We start from the raw sequence: 19154 nt of genomic DNA on the forward strand, positions 1-19154 counted from the left end.
TTTTTTTTGTGGGAAACAATGCACAAAGCAACTAACAAACGAAGAAAGAATCCCTTCTGATTAGAAGTAAGATGTGTCAATCACAAAAACACACACACATACAGCCTCATCCTCTCCCCACCCTGGCAATTTCCATATATTGTATGGGGAACATGGGGAGAAAAATTGCAATTTTTGCAGATCATGTTATCCACAGCTCTGTTTGGTACCAAATTTTCTAATTGCTCACAAAGCTTTGGGGGCCCCCAGTTTTGGTTCAGAGGGATTTGAAGAGAGCTCAGCCTTGGATAACTCCAAAATAAGCCCAATTTCACATAATCCTAGAATTGTAGCGTTGGAAGGAGCCTCAAGGGTCATCTGGTCCAACCCCCTGCAATGCAGAAATTGCAAGTAAAAAATCCCTGGCACATGGCCATCCAACCTCTGCTTAAAAACCTCCAAGAACGAGACCCCACCAAGTTCTAAGGGAATCCATTTCACTTTTGAACAGCTCTTACCATCAGGAAGTTCTTCCTAATTTTTAGTCAGAACCTCCTGTCTTGTAATCTGAATCCATTGGTTCGGATCCTTCCCACTGGAGCAGCAGAAAACAAGCTTGCTCCATCTTCCACATGGCAACCCTTCAGATATTTGAAGGTCACTATCATATCACTTCCCAGTCTTCTTTTCTCTAGGATAAACATATCCAGCCCCCTCAGCTGTTCCTCATAATGCTTGGTTTCCAGAATATTCATCATCTTGGTTGCCCTCCCCTCCACGCATTCCAGCTTGTCAATATCCTTCTTAAATTGTGGTGCCTAGCACTGGACACAAAACTCCAAGTGTGGTCTGACCAAGGTTGAAGAGGTACAGTGCTTTTTCTCTGAGGAGACACAGGGGTATGCACAGGGGCAGAGGAAGGGGTGTGTGGTGGAGACGGCACACCCCAGGTGTCATCACTGAGGGGGGGACATTTGGCATGCCGCCCGCGACTCCCAAGCCGTCAGAGGAAGAGGTGGAACTGCACCACCTTGCGAGCGGCCTCCCCCCTTCCACCTTCATTTTGACAGCTCGGGGGAGGCTTGGGAGTCACGGGCAGGCAGCACGCCATTGCCCCTCCCGCTCCTGGGCTGCTTCGGGGGGGGGGCAAAGCCTCCCCCAAGCTGTCAAAAGGGAAAGGGAAATGAGGAAGGCTGCTGGCAAAGTGGCACAGCTCCCCCCACCCTGCCCAGGAAGCAGCCCACCATGGGCAGTTCACTCTACCCCCCCCCATGGTCGTCTCACCCCCTGGGACGCTTGCCCTGCCCTCCTGGGATGCTCACCCCACCCCTGGCCCTGCTCCTGGGTGCACTGCATGTGTGTCATTCCGGGTACTGGAGCAGCTAGCGCCGCCTCTGGATATGCATACCCCTAAACATTTTGTGAAACTTTGTACTTTTGTCCATTTACTGTATTCATTTTTCCCGATTTTAACTATAAAATGGTGGTTTTCTTGAGTGAAAATGAGAGTATCCTAAACATTTTTTAAGAAAAAAAGCACTGGGTACTATTAGTTGCCTTGGTCTGGATACTATACCTCTGGTTCAGGATTCATTTAAATCCAGTGCTCTACAAAGTACACTTTCAAAACTGAGAATTGCATAAGAAAGCTGGCACTAGGGGTTACAGTCAACTAACCTTTACTCAGAGTAGACCCATTGACATTAATGGCCCTTATTAACTTAGGTTTCATTTATTTTAGTGGGTCTACTCTGATTAAAAGACAGCTGACTATAGACCTAAGTTCCAATATCCATGTTTAAAAGGTGTGGATTTGTTTCCGAATCTGCACAGATCAAATTTCTCACTCATCCCTAACCTGCAATCTGCTGGGGGTGGGTGGCAGCTGGAGTAGTTAGGCATTTAGCTGTTTCCCACAGTGTATCAAACATCAAACAATAACCTGAACTGAGAAAGAACAGTCTAATCATCGCTGATAGTCCTTCCTTATCCTATGAATCACCTCAAATGCTCATATTTGCTTTACAAATTAAACATATTGAGGTGGTAGAATTCTGGGCTGCATCATTTCAGGTCTGACATCAGGGTGTGGGTGGGTTTTGATGTTACACACACAAAAAGCTCCTTGCTGCAGGGAGAAAACTTGCACACTAGGGAGAGGTTGCATCCAGAACCCATCTCCTTCATCTGTTTACTTTATTTTTGCACACCACCCCAATATTCAAGTAGTGCAAGATTTCAGAGGTTCCAAGAGCTTGCCCAGGGTTCAAGTTTCATTTTGGAAATGAGGCACTGTGGAGACTGTGGTGCCTTTATGGTTAATTTACACATATATACAACCTGAGCCTTTGATGGAGGGGTTCACAACATCAACACTCAAAAAGTATCCTCTCTCAAAGCCACAGCCTTGGTTTCCAGTAGAATTCAGCCAAGGCTGTCTCTCTCCTGTCTCTGCATTTCCAGCCTGCAGCTATTTGCACCTGGGTCACATCACACACACTTTCAACTCTAAACTCTGGCTTTTGTCCATTCCACTATCTGCATTCTCTCCTTTGCTTTCTCAATGGCCCCATCTTCTTTCCTTTGTTCTCTTAATGGCCCATCAATCAATCATCATCATCACCCCCCTGGTGATCACCTGAACATAGGAAACTAAGTTAATTTTAGCTAACTAAGCTAAGTTAATTAGCTGTTAACACATGCTGGGTCCAGGGTTTTCGTGTTTGGCACCCAGTTTAATACCCCAAGCCTTGATTAAATTCTAACACTTACTGGATCCAGGAATTTAGAGGGGTCTGGCACCTTTAAAAGTTTCTTTTTTTTATGGGAGGGGGAGCATACAGAGATAAAAGTAAGGGGTACTACAATCAAGAATTCTGCCACTTTGTTCTGCAGAAATCAGGTGAGTAATTGAGTGAGAAATTACTATGTGAATCAGCTCTATGGTTCAGTTAGGCAGCTGGGAACCCCAAAGTCAACTGAAGTATCCCCAAAGACATATTTGACAGTCTACCCTTTGACCTTCTGCCTTTTTTGGCAGAGATTTTGGCCAGTGGGAACTTAAAGGCAACCAGTGCAGGGTCAGGTTCCCTTAATGCACTGTGACATGCTTGTAAGATGAGGCTTCTTTAGAACTGTATAACTTAGAAAGGAATTAAGGCAGTGTAGTTCAGGGTGTCCAAGAGGTGCTTATACCCAACCCCATCAGCTTAGAACCCACCCAAAACAACTGCCTCTCATCATAGGATTTCAAAAAGTCAACCAATTGCTTCTCTAACAAATACCTTTTATCTGTGGCACAAGAATATTTCTACCATCTTGTAGCTGTGTAACTTCCAGAGAGATGACCACACATCCATTCACTGATCCAACCACACATCATATTATTATAATTATTGATTATTGATTATTATTATTCCATTGAGGTCCCTCCAACTCTACAATTTGATGATTCCATGTTGTGATTCCTGCATTGCAGGGGGTTGGACTAGATGACCCTTGGGGTCTCTGTCAACTCTACAGTTATTTGATTCTATTATATTTTAATCCAGCTTTCTTCTAGGGAGCTCAAGGTGGCACACCACCTTTTTCACATTTGGGAGCTTTGGGTAACCCTCTAATGTAGGAAGAGTAGGTTTCAGCACTGTTCTTCTGGACAGCTCCCTGGATGGCAAGGGCACTCTAATATAGGAGTTGGGGGGGAATTACCCATGGGCCTGCCCACGGTCCCTCAGACCTTGTGGAGGGTCGGAGAAGTGGCACGGGGGGGGGCTGGAAGAAGAGGTGAGGGGGGCAAGTAGTCCTCCTCCCCACCCCCAGCCCCAGCCCCAGCCCCAGCCGCTGCGTTTACCTTCCCAGGGGCTGCTGCCACCGCCGCTGCTGCTGCTTCTCATGGGTAGGCACAGTGAGCTCATCTGCTCCGCTCTGTGGCCCACAGGAGCACCAGAGTGGCAGCAGAAGAATGAAGATGAGCAGCGTGAAAGGGCTGGCTCCAGAGAGGGGCTGCTTAAAATGGCACTCAGCCAGCTCAGCCCAGCCCCCTTCCTCCTCTAGGCAGGGCAGGGAGAAGCCAGGAGGAGGAAGGGAGGAGGTGCCACCGCCGCGGTGTGTGTGTGGAATGGAATTGCGCAGGGGAAAAATGGTGCAGCCCGAATGAACAGAATCCCCACCACGATCCACGGACAGTCCTTGGGCTGGATCCTGAAGGCAACTGGGCTTGATCCAGCCCGTGGGCCTTAGTTTACCAATGCCTGCTCTAATACCTGACAGCTAAGATGAGTCTTTTTCCTCACTGGAGCTGCTACTGAATTTTCATAGGGACATAGCAATTTCCCTTCACCGAATCATAAAGATGGAAAGAACCCCAAGGGCCATCTAGTCCACTCCCTTGCAATGCAGGAATCAGAGTTAAATAATCCAACAGGTGGCCACCCAACCTTGCAAGACCCTGTGGTTCACCTAGGCTGCAGCTCTCCAAGGTTTCAGCCAGGAGAACATTCCCAGTCTTACTGTGAGATGCTAGGAATTGAACCTGGACCTTCTGCATGCAAAGCAGAAGCTCCATATACCACTGAGCTGAATCCCTTTCTTCCACTTTTGTGTCACCTAAAACAAAATTCAGATTGATTCTGGACACTTCGCCTTCGGTGAACACTTCTGAAGAATGGTGAGATATGCCTCTTTACCTCTACACCACCATCAAGGAAGAAACAGACAAACTTTAAGGGCCTCTAGTGAAATTTCTGAGAAGGATTCTGCACATTCCTAAGTTACCACCTGTATGCTCCTAAAATCAAAGTAAAAAGCATTCTAAAGTTTCCTGTTGAACAAAACTTCTGAGCGAAGCCGAAAATTTCTGTAAGGCCAAAGAGAGATTCCTCTGTGAGCTTTTTCACCCTGGCCTAAAAACTGATGTTTCTACTGTTCGACTCTTGCAAATCTTTTCTGTAAAAAAAATTGTGAGCATTGGTGCATCTGAAAAACAGCTGCCATGATTTGCCCTCTGCCCTTGAGGGCTCCCCACTTTTTCAGTCATGCGGATGCCCTTCAAAAACCATGGTTGGCCTGTGGAGAAAATATGTGGACCCGTCACTTGCTGAAATATGAGGCGGCCCACTCCTTGATGACCCCCAGTCAAGGCTGGTGGCTGAGGCGCAGACCTGGTTCAACCAGCCTGCCTCTCTTTCCTTCTGCCCTGAGCAGGCAAGGCGTTGACATTTACAACAATCTGGCTCTTTATTAGACTTGATGATCTATCTGAAGTTATTGGACGGGCTTGCCGTAGAGGACATCCATTTAAATTACGGAGGAACAGATGGAGGAAGAAGGAGGGAGGTGGGTTACATTTTTCCAAAGAGCAAGAGAGAGAAAGAAAGAGAACGCAAATATTAGCCGAAAGGGGCGTCCATGTGAGAAGTCATTCCTGCAGAACACTGACCTTCAAGTATGAGGGTAAAATGGATATTATTGTGTGTGAGAGGGGGGTGGATGCCTTCTGTTACCAGAATGCCTGGAGTAGACAAAATAAGACTCTGCTAGGAAATAAGAGGCCCAAGCCACAGTTGGTGAAATCCAGTATATTACCAAGGACATCAGGAAATGTCAGCCTGGGGAGTATGGTTGCCTATCACCACGCTGTGTTTATTTTGATATGGGGCCTTCTTTGCAAGCCAGGAACCAATGGTTACAGCAGGATATTGAGAATGACTGGCATTTTTTTATTTTATTTTACAAAGCATGTAGCTAGTCCGTACGTCAACCCTTTATCGGCCCATGGACACAACTGGGTTTTTATAATAATTTTTGTAATAACAAAATGGATTTCTTTGGCTATGTTTGAAAAAAGAGGAAGTAGGAAGTCCTCTGTGCAGAGAAGCTGGAGGAATGCTACTGGGTGACAGAGAAGGTGAAACTGCTCAACACCTTTTCACCTCTGTTTTCACTCAAAAGGAAAGCAGTGCTTAACCTGGGAATAACAGAATAAATGATGCAAAGAAGGGAGCTGCAGCCCGAGACAGGAAAAGTGGTGGAAAGGGAATGGCTAGCTACTTTAAATGAATTCAAATCTCCAGGGTCTGATGAGCTGCACCCTGACTCCGTTCATGACTAAGGGGACAGTGAGTGGGGAGGCTCAGAAGCTTCACAGGCTCCAGAGTGAGACCTCATGGGTGTCATGTAAGCTACAGGCACCACATTGGTGACCCATTCAGTAGCCATTGCACCAAACAAGCTTATTTATCAAGGTCAACAGACTTGCCACTATCTATATTTGCACAACTGGCTCAGCAGATCCCTCTAAATTCTCCTGGATTGAAGCACCAATTGTCTTCGCAGGCAGTGCACACAATGGCCCAGAGACTATAAATCAAAGGCAAGGAGAAAGGGAGAGGAGAGGGGAAGTGAATGGCGTTCACATTACCCAGACGAATTTGCTAAATAAATACGCAGGAGCTAAACAATTAATACATTTGTTTTCTTTATGGGTCTCCAAGGAAGGTGCTAAGAGAACGCATAAATGGAGCAAATTAAGCTCAGTTGCACCAGGGAGGGTGGTGGTGGTGGAAATAGGAAGAAGGGATAAGCTCACATCATCTCAATTCGCTGTCACCATGAAAATGATGGGGCTCGGGGGATCAGTGGGGATTGAAGATGAGATGCAGGTTTTTCAGTCATTGGAAGCTGCATCTTAATTAAAATGCATGTGACTATTGGAGCTGGAGGAGAAGCTGATGAGGAATAGCTGGTCCCAGCTTAGATGAGCTACCAGTTGTAACATCTGGCAGGCGTCTTCACCCCAAAATTGGTTGCCTTTGAGCAATGCAAGGCTGTTGTGAACATTGTAGGACAATAATAATGCCATACTGGCAAAACCACAGGCCAGCCTTTGCCAAACTGGTGCCTTCTAGACATTCAGGACTGCAACTGCCCAGCCCCAGACAACACAGACTGCGTCTGAATGCCAAGAATACTCTTGTGCTTGGATCCTGCTTCCCTTTGGATCTGCCTGACCACAGTGAGAACAGGATGCTGGTATTGATGTATCCAGAAGGGCTCTCCTTATGTTCCTATACCATCCTTCATCTAAAATTATTTCAGGATGCTTTGCAAACTGGGAGGGAGAGGATTTTATACCTGAAGGAGCATCTCCACCCACATCATTCTGCCCGGACACTGAGGTCCAGTACCGAGGGCCTTCTGGCGGTTCCCTCCCTGTGAGAAGCCAAGTTGCAGGGAACCAGGCAGAGGACCTTCTCGGTAGTGGCGCCCGCCCTGTGGAACGCCCTCCCACCAGATGAGAAAAACAACTACCAGATTTTTAGAAGACATCTGAAGGCAGCCCTGTTTAGGGAGGCTTTTAATGCTTAATAGATTATTTTATTTTATTTTTCTGTTGGAAGCTGCCAGAGTGCCCAGATGGGCGGGGTATAAATAATAAATTATTATTTATTATTATATGCTGAAATGTTATATATATATATATATATATATATATATATATATATATATACACTACACAGTATATATTTAAGTATTTTTGCCACAATCTCTTATTGGCAGTGGAGCTTTATCCATGGGGGCCAGCCGTCACTTTAGGGGCTTTCTGGTGTGAGATGGAGCAGGAGGAGTGATAGCATCTCTCCTCACAGAACTGAGTGCCTTCAGGCATGACCCCCTCGGGGGCCCACCAAGGCCACCTGCCACTGAGATTTTTTTGTTTTTGTTTTTGGCTTTTGGGAGGGATTTAGTTTTAGGGTGGAGTTCTGCTTATTTGTCTGTGTTTTATTTGTTTTGCCTGTTGCGGGGGGGGGGAGTGTAAGCACCACTAGTTTCCCTTTGTGAAATGGTATATTGGGGGGCCCCTTGGCAGTATTTTATTATTTTCAAATGTGGACCCAAAAGATGAGGACCCAAAAGATGAGGACCCCTGCTTTCAAAAGAGTTTTATAAAAAGAAACAAAAGTAAATCAGAGTCAAAGATATTGAACTGAACGACGGAAAGGCCAGACTTTCTGCTCATTCCTAGCAGGGAGGCACCTCCAATGAAATGCAGAAGCTATCTCAAAAAGTTGGTTGTCTCCTTAAAATTAGTGATGATTTCACGTCTAATCAATATTCAAAATCAGCGATGTTGCTAGACTAGTTGAGAAACTAACTATGCTTGTGATGCTAATGTTGTAATTTGCAATTCACAACACGGAAGGTGTCTGAAAGTTCCTGAGGCCTCAGCATCAGCTGAGGGTTTATGGGCTCCAATTCCCACTGGGCCCAACCACAATGGCCAATGGATAGGGATGATGGGAGCTGTACTACAACAACATTGCTTTGAAGCAATGATTCTTCAACATCAACTTCTTTGGACTGGTCATGTTGTACAGATGCCTGATAATCGTCTTCCAAAGCAACTACTCTATTCCAAACTTAAAAATGGAAAGCGTGATGGTGGTCATCAACAAAAGAGGTTTAAAGACTCTCTCAAGGCAAATCATAAAAAGTAGTATAAACACAGACAACCGGGAAACACTGGTCTGCAAGCACTCCAATTGGAGAACAGCCTTTACCAAAGGTGTCATGGGCTTTGAAGACACTTGAACTCAGGATGTAAGGGAGAAACATGCTAAGAGGAAGGCACACTTGGTGAACCCTCACCATGGTCAATTCCCACCTGGAAACCTATGCCCCCACTGTGGAAAGATGTGTGAATCCAGAATTGGCCTCCACAGTCATTTACGGACCCACTGTTAAAACTGTGTTTATGGAGGACAATCTTACTCAGCTATGAGTGATCGCCAAAGAAAGAAGACTAGAACAACATCTAGAGGGCCACAAATTCCCCATCCCTAAGGTACTTTAGTTGAAAAACATAAAAGGCCTTTGCAAAAGCTATAGGCTGGTCAGGTGGGGAGCGCCTTCATTCTTGGTCAGTGATTGTACATCTCTCCCTCGAGGCTCTGGAGGTTCTTACTTCAAAATCCTCTTATGGGGACTGTTGAGCTCTGTCTGGCCATTAGCACCTAAGACTTGGACGAGGAGCACCAATTATATTGGAAGATGAAACTCCAATGCAAAATAGCACAACTAGCACCACAAATTTAGGAAATCAGGGCAAGATGGCAGGGTGATAAGATTCCAAATGTGCCCTAGAGAAGCTGATCCAATTTCAAGTTAAATTGAGGGGAGTTCATACATTAAAACCCTTTCCTTTTAAATATTTTGTGCTGCTCATTCTGATGAAGAACCTTAACAATTTGCTTCAAATTTCAATTCAGGGGAATTCTGGTGAAAATTGAGAGAATATGTGGAACCTCCCCAACGCCCCCCTCTCCCACTTCTCAGCCACCTCCCATCTTCAGAAACACTGCAAGTCTCATCAAAACTATGCTGTATTCCCTCAAAATTCCTGGTGTGTTTCATCTCAGGAGGACGCCCCAAATGTCATTCAAAATGTGTTTGAGGTGAAAAGCTGATAGCAAAACTACCATTGAGTCCTGGTCTGAGACTGTGCCAATAGACTAAGTTGTGGCGTGGTTATGCGGACCACAACAACTTCTCCAGTTTGCAAATATGCCCATGGACCCAATCACACCCCCTGGCACGAACTGAGGAGAAGACTAAAGACTTAATAGCTGGTGTACGACCGTAATAAAGCTTGATTGATTGACTGAACCTGGCTGCAAGGAAGGATTCCCTGAGAATGCCCTGAGGACTTCTCTCATTTCCCCATGCTTTCCCCATCAAGGTCATTCATTACCTGTTTGTGCCATGTACACCCCTGGTTCATCTGCTGACCGCGGCCACTGTGTCTTCACCTTCTGATCTGCTTCCACCCCATCACCTGAAAGAGGGAAGAAACCATGAAATAGCTATCAGAGCTGGTGAGTGGAGAAAGTGGGGAGGAAGTATCTGCATGCTCTGAAGGGTTTTCTGTACTCTGCAAAAGACCATCATCATCATCACGTGCTATCAATGTGCACAGTATTTTACCAAGTAAAAGACAGGCTCCTGCCTCAAGGAGTTGCAATCCATTTGAACCTGGAAGGGCCACTGAAAAGATGGAAGGGTCAGTAAAACTGGGGAAGCAAATGGGTGGTCTTCAGCTAAGTTTAACTCAGAGTAGACCCACTGAAATCAATAAATGTAGCTCAGCCAGGCCCACACATTCCAATACTCTGGGTAAAACTTATGGTAGTTGAATACCTCCCTATATATTAGGGCTTCAGATACATCTGGTTAGTTTTCCCATAGGATGAGGCTGACGAACTGAGCCAAAGGCACTGTGGGAAAGGTGGGCTTTGAGAAAGGACTTGAAGGTAGTGAGAGAGAGATACTCTGAGGAAATTCTAGGTATAAGTATGTAAAGTCAGTACTCATGTATCTTAATAAGGGGGGGGGTAGGTTAGGCTGGGGTAGGTTGACAAAACAGAGATTTATTAAATGATGGAACGAGGAAAGAAGGTATCCTGTGAAACTAACATGCAGTAAGATGAGGAGAGACAAAGTGTTATTTATCTGAGTGTTTCATAAGCCACACTTTCTCCTGAAATAAGCGCACTCCAAGGGGCATGCAGGGGAAACTAATCTTAAATCACAAAATGAAAAGGAGTACTTCACACAAATGCACAGTCAACCTAAGGAAGCTGAATGGGTTCCAAAAACAGACAAGACTGGAGAAGGGCAGGCCTGGCAACAAGTGTTGGAGCAGAGCCGCTTGCCCATGAGCCACACAACTACTGATTTGGTGAAAGAAAATGAAGGGAAGCAAGAAAATGTAGGGAAAAAAATTATGCACAGTGAAAGCGAAAATGTGCAACGCCCTAACTGCATAATTCAGACAAATCACAGAATCCAAATTTTCTTGGCAGGGATCTTGCATCGCCTGCACAACATTTTATTTTAATCTTAAAATGCAGAGTACACATGATCTAGGACTTGGCTACACTGGCAAAGGGGGAAAAATCCCACTTTATATCCATTATTTATGCATTCTAACACTGTGACACCAGATGGCCCTGTGGAGTTCTGTTTTTGCTAAGCTGATTTCTCATACAAAGTTTGCAAAATGTTTAACTGAAACAGTTCTTTGATGTGTCTAGATCCAGCCCTGGTGGCGAGGGATAGCAAGCGTGTATGCTCAGGGCAAGAATGGTGGATGGCTCAAGCAGGGTTGCCATATTTCAAGAAGTAAAAACCAGGACAGCCCCCAAACTTTTTTTGTTTGTTTGTTTACTTGCCGAAGATCCTGGACAAACCCCGCCTTCTGGGAAATAATTTACTTCAATCCCCAATGCAATGGCATCTCCAGGAAATAATAATAATAATAATAATAATAATAATAATAATAATAATAATAATTACCCCGCCCATCTGGCTGGGTTCCCATCAGCCACTCTGGATGGCTTACAGCATCTCTAAAAACATAAAAGCATTAAAAACTTCCCAATACACAGGCTGGGAATGTCCTGGGGCTGAAACCCTGGAGTGTCACTGCCAGTCAGTGTGGGCAATACTGAGCTAGATGGACCAAGGATCTGACTCAGTATAAGGCAACTTCCTATGTTCTTAAGTTTGTCCACCACCACAATAGGGCGGCCCCCACTTTGAGTGGGCAATTTCTATCTTTCCGTTTCCTCTGCCTGCTTGTGGGGGTGGGGAGCATTCTGAATTCTCAAAGGTACTTCATCCTTCCAAAGGAAAACCAGGAAAGAGAAGCAGAGGGAAGTGATGGGTCAGGTTGGAACAGGGGATGGCAAACTAACCATGTCAAAGAAAATAGTTTTATTCTGAGCCCAGTTCAGACCCTGTCACATGGCAGGTGGCATGGCAGCACAAGGTTGGATTCCACCCCTCATTCTCCAGCCTCAATCCTGATTCCTCAGTGGCATGGAAGGAGATTTCTCAGAATACCTGTCAGTCATGGCACAATTACAATAATGGTTCAAGTGCCAGGGAGGGGGGAGATTAGGGCATACCGTACGAAGGGCCTGGCTGCTGGATCAGAGCAGAGACATATCCAGTCCAGGATCCTGTCATCACTGTGGCCAGTCAGATGATGGTGATAACATTTATTTTCCACCCTTCAGCAGCAAATACCAGGATAGGTTACAATTTGACAAGGCGACTCCTATTTGGGACATGACAACCCATTACTGCAAAGAGTGCTCTGAGGGAGGGAGCTTGGACTGAATTCCTAACCATGACCTATAACAAATTTGGACGCAGAAGGGAGACAGAGTAAATGAAGTGTGTGAGGGTGGTGGAGGAGGTGTCACTTAAACTACATTTCTCTTGGCCTCACCAGAAGAAGTATTTGGCACAAAATAGAAACACCAGGTTTAGGCAGAGTCTCCTGGTCAGTTTCCACTCCGACTCTACCACCTCTGGGAACCAGCATCTCCATCTCTCTCTCCCTCTCCCTCTCCATGTATGTAACAGGCACAGGCAGACCCACAGAGAAGCCCTTCTTCCTCCCCGCCACCCTCAAGATGCACTTAACAGATTGCTACAGTGAGATGTCACAAATTTATGGCTCAGCTCACGAAAAATAACAAGAGATCCATCAAGGGCACTTTGCGTGAAATTAACAGGAACGTATAAAAGCCTGACAAAGATGCATTGTCAGCTGTGAGTCAGGAACGGGAAGAGAGAGGAAAGGAGAAGGGGCTGTTTGATTCTTTCCCCCTTATCCTACTTTCCCCATCAAAGGTTTTTTTAAAAGCCACCCAGACAGCTCACACACCATAGATTTAAAGGACATCTCCTCTACCTCCCCCCCCCCCAAAAAAAATCCTGGGAAATGTGGCTTACCCATCACAGAACTATAATTCTCAGCACCCTTAACAAACTAGAGTGCCCATGATTCTTTGGGATTGGGGAGGGGGAAAATGTGTTTTAAATGTGTGGTGTATATGCAGCTCTAGTCTGGAGAAGGGGTCTTTCTCGAATACAAAACGAGAAGCAAAAATAATCATTCATGGCACTTATGCCATGCTGGACCAAATCAAGAGAATTTGTGCTCTCAAGGGGGTTGAATCGGAAGCCTTGCTTGTTAAGATGATTGGGCCTGGGTGTGCCAGAGCAGGAGGATGAGGCATCAGGCCCTGCAATGGCCAGGTCTGGTATATGTACCCAGAGCCCAACCTAGTATGGACAACACAGGTGGGCCTCTTTACCTTCAAGCTTTAGGTCAGGGGTACAGTCACATTCCTTCCTAGGCAAGCTTCTCAGGGATGGTGGGGGCCCATACAATTTATTTATTATTTATTTCATAACAGCTATATACTACTTGACTGTTGTTGTTTTTTTAAAAAAGGTCAAAGCATATAAATGTAAATAAATAATGATAATAAAGCAAAAAAAGACGATTGAAAGGCACAGTCTCAAATCCCTCTCTTTCCTCCATCCAGGCAAGCAAGAGACATTATCAGAATTCAAGGATGCCCCTCTGCCAGACAAAAATCCTCAAGGGCAGTGAGACGGAGGGCCAGCAAAGGGTGTGGCCTGGAGAGAGTTCCAAGGGCCAGGTGGAGAGAAGCAGAGGGCCACATGGAGATTCCTCTAGCTAACTCTGGCAGGTCACTTCTCCCTGGCTTGTGTCATGTGACGTTTTCCTTTTTATACTGCAGGTTTTTTATTTTTATCGGCATTTTAAATTGAGTTTTATTATTCTGTGTTTTTTTATTATTTGATTGTAAATAGCTTTGAATACTTTTAGGAGAAATGCCACTAACACATTTATATATACAGAGATAAAAGCTGCCCAGGATTTTCCCTGTTCAAGAAACAGAGCTTGGGGAGATGCGGTCCGGGAGGGCAGATCAGTTCAAACCAATCTTACAGAATTTAACCCTTTCTTCCCCATTTCGAGGGTTTATTCCACAGAGCACACAGGGTCTCTGGAGGGGGTCCTGATGCCCCTCCCCACATAGGATCCCCTTGCCGCAAAGTCTTACCCTCAGGGTAAACCGAGCAGGACTCTCGGCTGTAAACTGGACCAGCTGCCTTCTTTAATGACTCCATAAACTCTCCAGTGCAGGGAAGAGAAAAGCCAGGCATTGGCAGGCTTCCTCCAGCTGCTCCCTGCTGCGGAGAGGGTTTGAAGCAGGCTGGAGGTCCGCATTGCTCTGAACAAGGTGGGGTAGGCAGTTGCAAGATTTAAAGAGGGTGCGTCAGAAGGAAACTGAATGGATATTGATTGATACTTATTAGTAACTTCGTATTAATGTAACGTTTAAATGTGTGACTGCATATCTCTGCAACATTTTGTTTTAGCTGGCTGCTGCTGCTTCATTTGTGCACACCACTTGGAGATACGTATTTTTAATATATCGAGCGGTATAGAAATTAAATAATCAAAGGGGTATCCTGTTAAAAGTACCATCCGAGAAGCAAGTCCAACTGAGTTTAGTGGTGCTTGCTACATAATAATGTTAAATGAGCCTGTTGGGTCAGAGCTGCTCTCCCTGTGGCCGGCCAGCTGCTCATGCGCAGCCTGCAAGGAGCACATGAGCACAAGAGCACTCTCCTCTCTTGCAGTTTCCAGCAGCTGGTATTCATAAGCATTACTGCCTCCGACCATGAACATAGCCATCATGTCAACCAGCCACCCATAGTCTTATCATCTACTGATAGACTTAACTGCCCTGAATTCGTCTGAAAGCTATCCAAGTGGGTGGCCATCACACAAAAAAAGCTACAAGACCCCTGGACAGTTAAGTCAAGTCAAAGGCGACTATGAGGTTGCGGCACACATCTCGCTTTCAGGCTGAGGGAGCTGGCGTTTGTCCACAGACAGCTTTCCGGGTCATGTGGCCAGCATGACTAAACCACTTCTGGCATAATGGAACACCGTGACAGAAACCAGAGTGCACGAAAACACCGCTTACCTCCCCGTCACAGTGGTGCCTATTTATCTACTTGCACTGGTGTGCTTTCAAACTGCTAGGTTGGCAGGAGCTGGGACAGAGCAATGGGAGATCTCCCCATCGTGTGGATTCGAACTGCTGACCTTCTGATTGGCAAGCTGAAGAGGCACGCTGGTTTAGACCACAGTGTCACCTGCATCCCTATGTTGTCACTATGTTGTGTCCTACCTCTGGAGTGCTGGAGGAAGTATGCCTCTGATTGCAAGTTGCTGGGAATCACAAGAGGGCAGGGGGCTTTTGCACTGGGCTTCCCATGGGCACCTGCTTAGCCACTGCACCAGGTCCAGGAAAGTGAGTCTCCTGACTTCATCAGTGACTCTGGGGGAATGGCAGGAGAAAGCAGCAAATGGAGCTGCGCCAGCTCTCACCACGAGAATGCCTCACCCACAGGTAGGTCTTGGGGCACCCCCTCAGCTTGGCACCCTGTGCAGGGGAATCTAGCACTGATCATGCGCCCTGCCCTCAATAACAGCCAGAATGGCCCCCGCCACAGTTTAATGGCCTGAAAATGAAGCCAAAAAATGGGGGGGGCATTATTTTCACCAACACCCAGAACTACAAACCCATTTACAAAGTAGCTCAGTTATTTTCAAATACAGCCCCAAGGCACTCGCTTTGCACAAATCACATTCAATGTTCCCTAGAGTCAAAGCTCTTTAGTCAAAGAGGGGAACCAACTTTCACTGCCCAGCCTTGGTCCTGCCTCTGCTAAGCAAAGGCAATTCTGCCATCTCTCTACACCAAGCACTCCAGATACAATCTCAGTAGAACTGAGAAGAGGACCTCGAATTTGCTTTTTAAGTGCTGTGTTGGTGCATTTGGGTCCTCATTTGCTGTTCCCTTTTAGAGAGACTGTAATAGAATTACACTGCCCTGACTTTCTTGGGGTTTCCAGTAACAATAAATACAGGAAGGGCAACGTGATGCTCATCTGCTGCAGTAATGGGGGCCAGATTGTGTCATCTGTGATCGACAGAAGAAAAAATGGGCAGCAATGAAGGCGAAAGGAGCCAGGAATAGAGCGGAAAGGGGGTTATCAGGGAGGGTGAAAATTCTATTAGGCAGGAGAGTGAGACTCCCAAGGGAAGCAGCAAAGGACCGCAGGAGAGGGCTTATTTAAAATCGGACCATGCAATGACAGTGTGAGAGAATGTGCAGTGATTTAAAAAGAAACAGCAGGCTGGGCTTTTACTGCAACCTGAGACCTCTTCCCAAAACCACCAAGGCAGCTTATCAGAGGTGCAGGCAGGACCCTGGAAACCTCCCCCAGCAGAGGGATGGAGACAAAGAAAGAATTATGCATGGTTACAATCTGGGCTTTTTTCAGCTGGAACTCAGTTCAGATACCTCTCAGGTGGGTGCCATTGCCTTTATAAGAGAACAAATGAGGTGTTTATGGTGAGTTCAGGCACCTCTTTTTCTAGAAAAATAGCACTGGCTATAATAGGCAACAGTGTAGGGGCAGCCCCAAGCCTCAGCCAAAGTAAGCCCCCAAGACAACCAACACCCCACCCACCTTACCACACCACCTGATGGGGAGGTGCATGAGGCCCTCCCCCACACACATTGGAACTCCCCACAAAGGTGTGTCTGGCACCTTCATTATACAGCTTGGGGGGAGAGAGAGAGATTTATATACTGCCCTTCATCCGCAGATCTTAGGGCGGTTCACAAGATAAAAATACAAGTAAATAGTTAAAACAGAAACAACAAAACAATAATCCACAAACACTTTTAAAAGGCTGTAGAATATTAATCAGCCAAAGGCCTGGTTTAAGAAGAACATTTTTGCCTGGCATCTAAAAATATATTTGTGCAGTCCACAAATGGGGAGCCATTGCAGTAAAGGTCTGTTCTCATCTTGCACCCTCTGGAGCTCATGTGGAGGAGGCACATGAAGAAGCGCCTCAGATAATGAAAACAGAGTCCGGGTCGGTTTATATGGGGAGAAGCAGTTCTGAGCAAATGCTGGAGACTCAACCCTTGACACCTGAGAATTATATTGTTGGGATAGATTTTCCATTCCGTACACACCAAATGGGCAACAGGTTTGGCAAATGTAGTCTAATTGTATCTTATGTGCATTTAACTTAACGCAGTTTCAACCATAGGCGTTTGGCAGGTGGCTGGGCAAGATTTCGCAAGTTAAATGCAGGTAAGGCAGAGTGCTTAAAAGCTCTTTCCAGGCCAGGTTTTCCTGGAGCAGAAAGGGCTTTTAAGCTCTCTGCCTTGCTTGAGGGGCATGGCCCACTCAGCCTGCCAGCTCTGGAAGGCTAGGGCCACTCATGTGGGGGCAGTTCCATCAGAATTGTTGGGGTATACATGTTTTCATGTCTACATGGTACTCTTGGAACCGAACACCCTCGTAAGATGCAGCTGCACTGTAGCGCCCCCATTCTGCACTGGTGAAATGCCATCTCTTGGGTTTCCTGCTTGTCAGCCCCCCCCCTGGTCCTACCTGAAAAAGTCAAGATGCTTTTCTTTGCAGGAAAGAGAAGGAAATGTCGAGAGGGCTTCCGCACATAGCAACACCAGCAAGCTGCACCCGCAGGCTGCTGCACCAGCCCTAATTAACTCCCTTGCCCTTCAGATGTGACAAGAGGCTTTCCAAGCTCTCCCCTGCTTAGCCATCAGAAGCGGTGCCAGGTTTCCACCTCCCGTCTTCTCCCCCAATTCTCCTTTTTGTTATTATTAGGCACAAGTCAAGTATTGCTGATAACAATCTGTCAATTATACAAAGCAGGGCTATTTGCCACTCCTGATGATAGCCTCCCATCTGGTCGCAGTGGGCGAGGGCTGCCACAGACGGCCCACACAGGGCCTGTGCTCATGTCCAGGCAGGAGGGAGGGGGAGAGGGCTGGATGGAGGCTGCTTCCCCCGCCCTTGCAGACAGTCCCGTTATTGGCCCAGCAGATGCTTCGTGCCACAGGAAAACAAATGGCCAAGAATAAAAAGCAAACATGCTAATTGGCCTTAATACCACCAATAATCTCGCTGGACAGAAAAGAGGGAGTGTGGGGAGAGAGGAGCTGCCACCACAGCTCCTGCTGGAGTTCAGGCGCCCCCTGTGGAAATGCTCCCAGGGATCAGGCCCACCGATGGCATGGGCCTCCTTGCACCCACCTGGTCTTAAAGAAGCTGCACAGGGAATGCAACGCAAGACACTTGATGAACAGAGGTTTTGAGGCACATCTGCAGCCTGAATAAAAGAAGCTATTGTCATCTAATTTGACCTGGACTTTTTTACCTGCTCGCTTAAAGAAGAGAGTCCTGCTTATTGCAGACGCAGAGGAAAAAGATGATTTGCAAGCCTCTCTAGTGCTTGGCCAAAACCTCAGCAGGCCAAGCACATTATCTGAATGCAAAAGGTGACAGGGAGAGACCCCTGCCTGATGTTCAGGGGGGGGGGGTCACTGCCAATTAGTGTAGACAATACTGGACCAATGGTCTGATTAAGGGGAAAGGGTGTAGCTCAGTGGTAGAGCATCTGCTTTGCAGGTTCAATCTCTGGCATCTCCAGGGAGGGCCAAGAATGGCCACAGCCTAAATTCCTGGATAGCTGATGCCAATCTGTATCAGGCAGTTTCCTGTGTTTACCTGATGTGGTCCTGTTGGTAGGCCGTGGGGGAGGGGAGCATTTTAGCAATTTTCAGAACTTGCCATTGCTCCTATCAGAATATCCCTCATTAGCTTCTGTGAAAGTAGAGGATGATGGCTGCAACCTCCCCTACAGCATCCCATGGACATGAATGGCAGCCACAGACACCTGCACACAAAAATGAATCTCCCCTCCAATGGTACCTTGCAACATACCAGCGTCCTCGCCAGACTCACCCCCCCCTGACAGAATGATGGTCATCTTACTAGCCTGTTACAACCATGGCTGCCTCCAGGCCCTCACTATTCTGTGAGAGGGATCCAAGAGCACACCGCAACTTTAGGTTCATGCGGTTAAAGTGCGCTAAAGCATTCTGTTGCCTTAGCACACAAAAAATCGACGTAAAAACAAACAACAACTGAAGTTCGGCAAGTGACGAAGAAAGGCATTGAAAAATGCAGAATGGACGAATCAGTAGCCCAAAGAAGGGCAATCACTGTGCAAGTAAATCAGGATGGATGTTCATTGTCATAAACAAACCAGAATGAATGCTCAATAAAGGCTGGACATGGTCTAACCACCACGTAAGCTTTGTGCAAGCAAATCAGGATGAATGCTGAACAAACAGGTCATCTGGAAGGGCGACATGTCTGGAAGG

At 46.4% G+C, this 19154-nt stretch overlaps 1 protein-coding gene across 1 annotated transcript in view; it reads right to left on the bottom strand.

Moving 5' to 3' along the window:
* Nucleotides 1–19154, bottom strand: part of ADGRB2 (adhesion G protein-coupled receptor B2) — a 169188-nt gene that overhangs the window by 94790 nt on the left and 55244 nt on the right. The window contains exon 3 of the mRNA XM_035118985.2: nucleotides 9728–9811. Within this exon, the coding sequence (XP_034974876.2) occupies nucleotides 9728–9811 (84 nt within the window). The remainder of the gene's footprint in view (nucleotides 1–9727; nucleotides 9812–19154) is intronic.

Source organism: Zootoca vivipara, chromosome 6 (genome assembly GCF_963506605.1).
Source record: "Zootoca vivipara chromosome 6, rZooViv1.1, whole genome shotgun sequence".
Taxonomy (NCBI): Eukaryota; Metazoa; Chordata; class Lepidosauria; order Squamata; family Lacertidae; genus Zootoca; species Zootoca vivipara.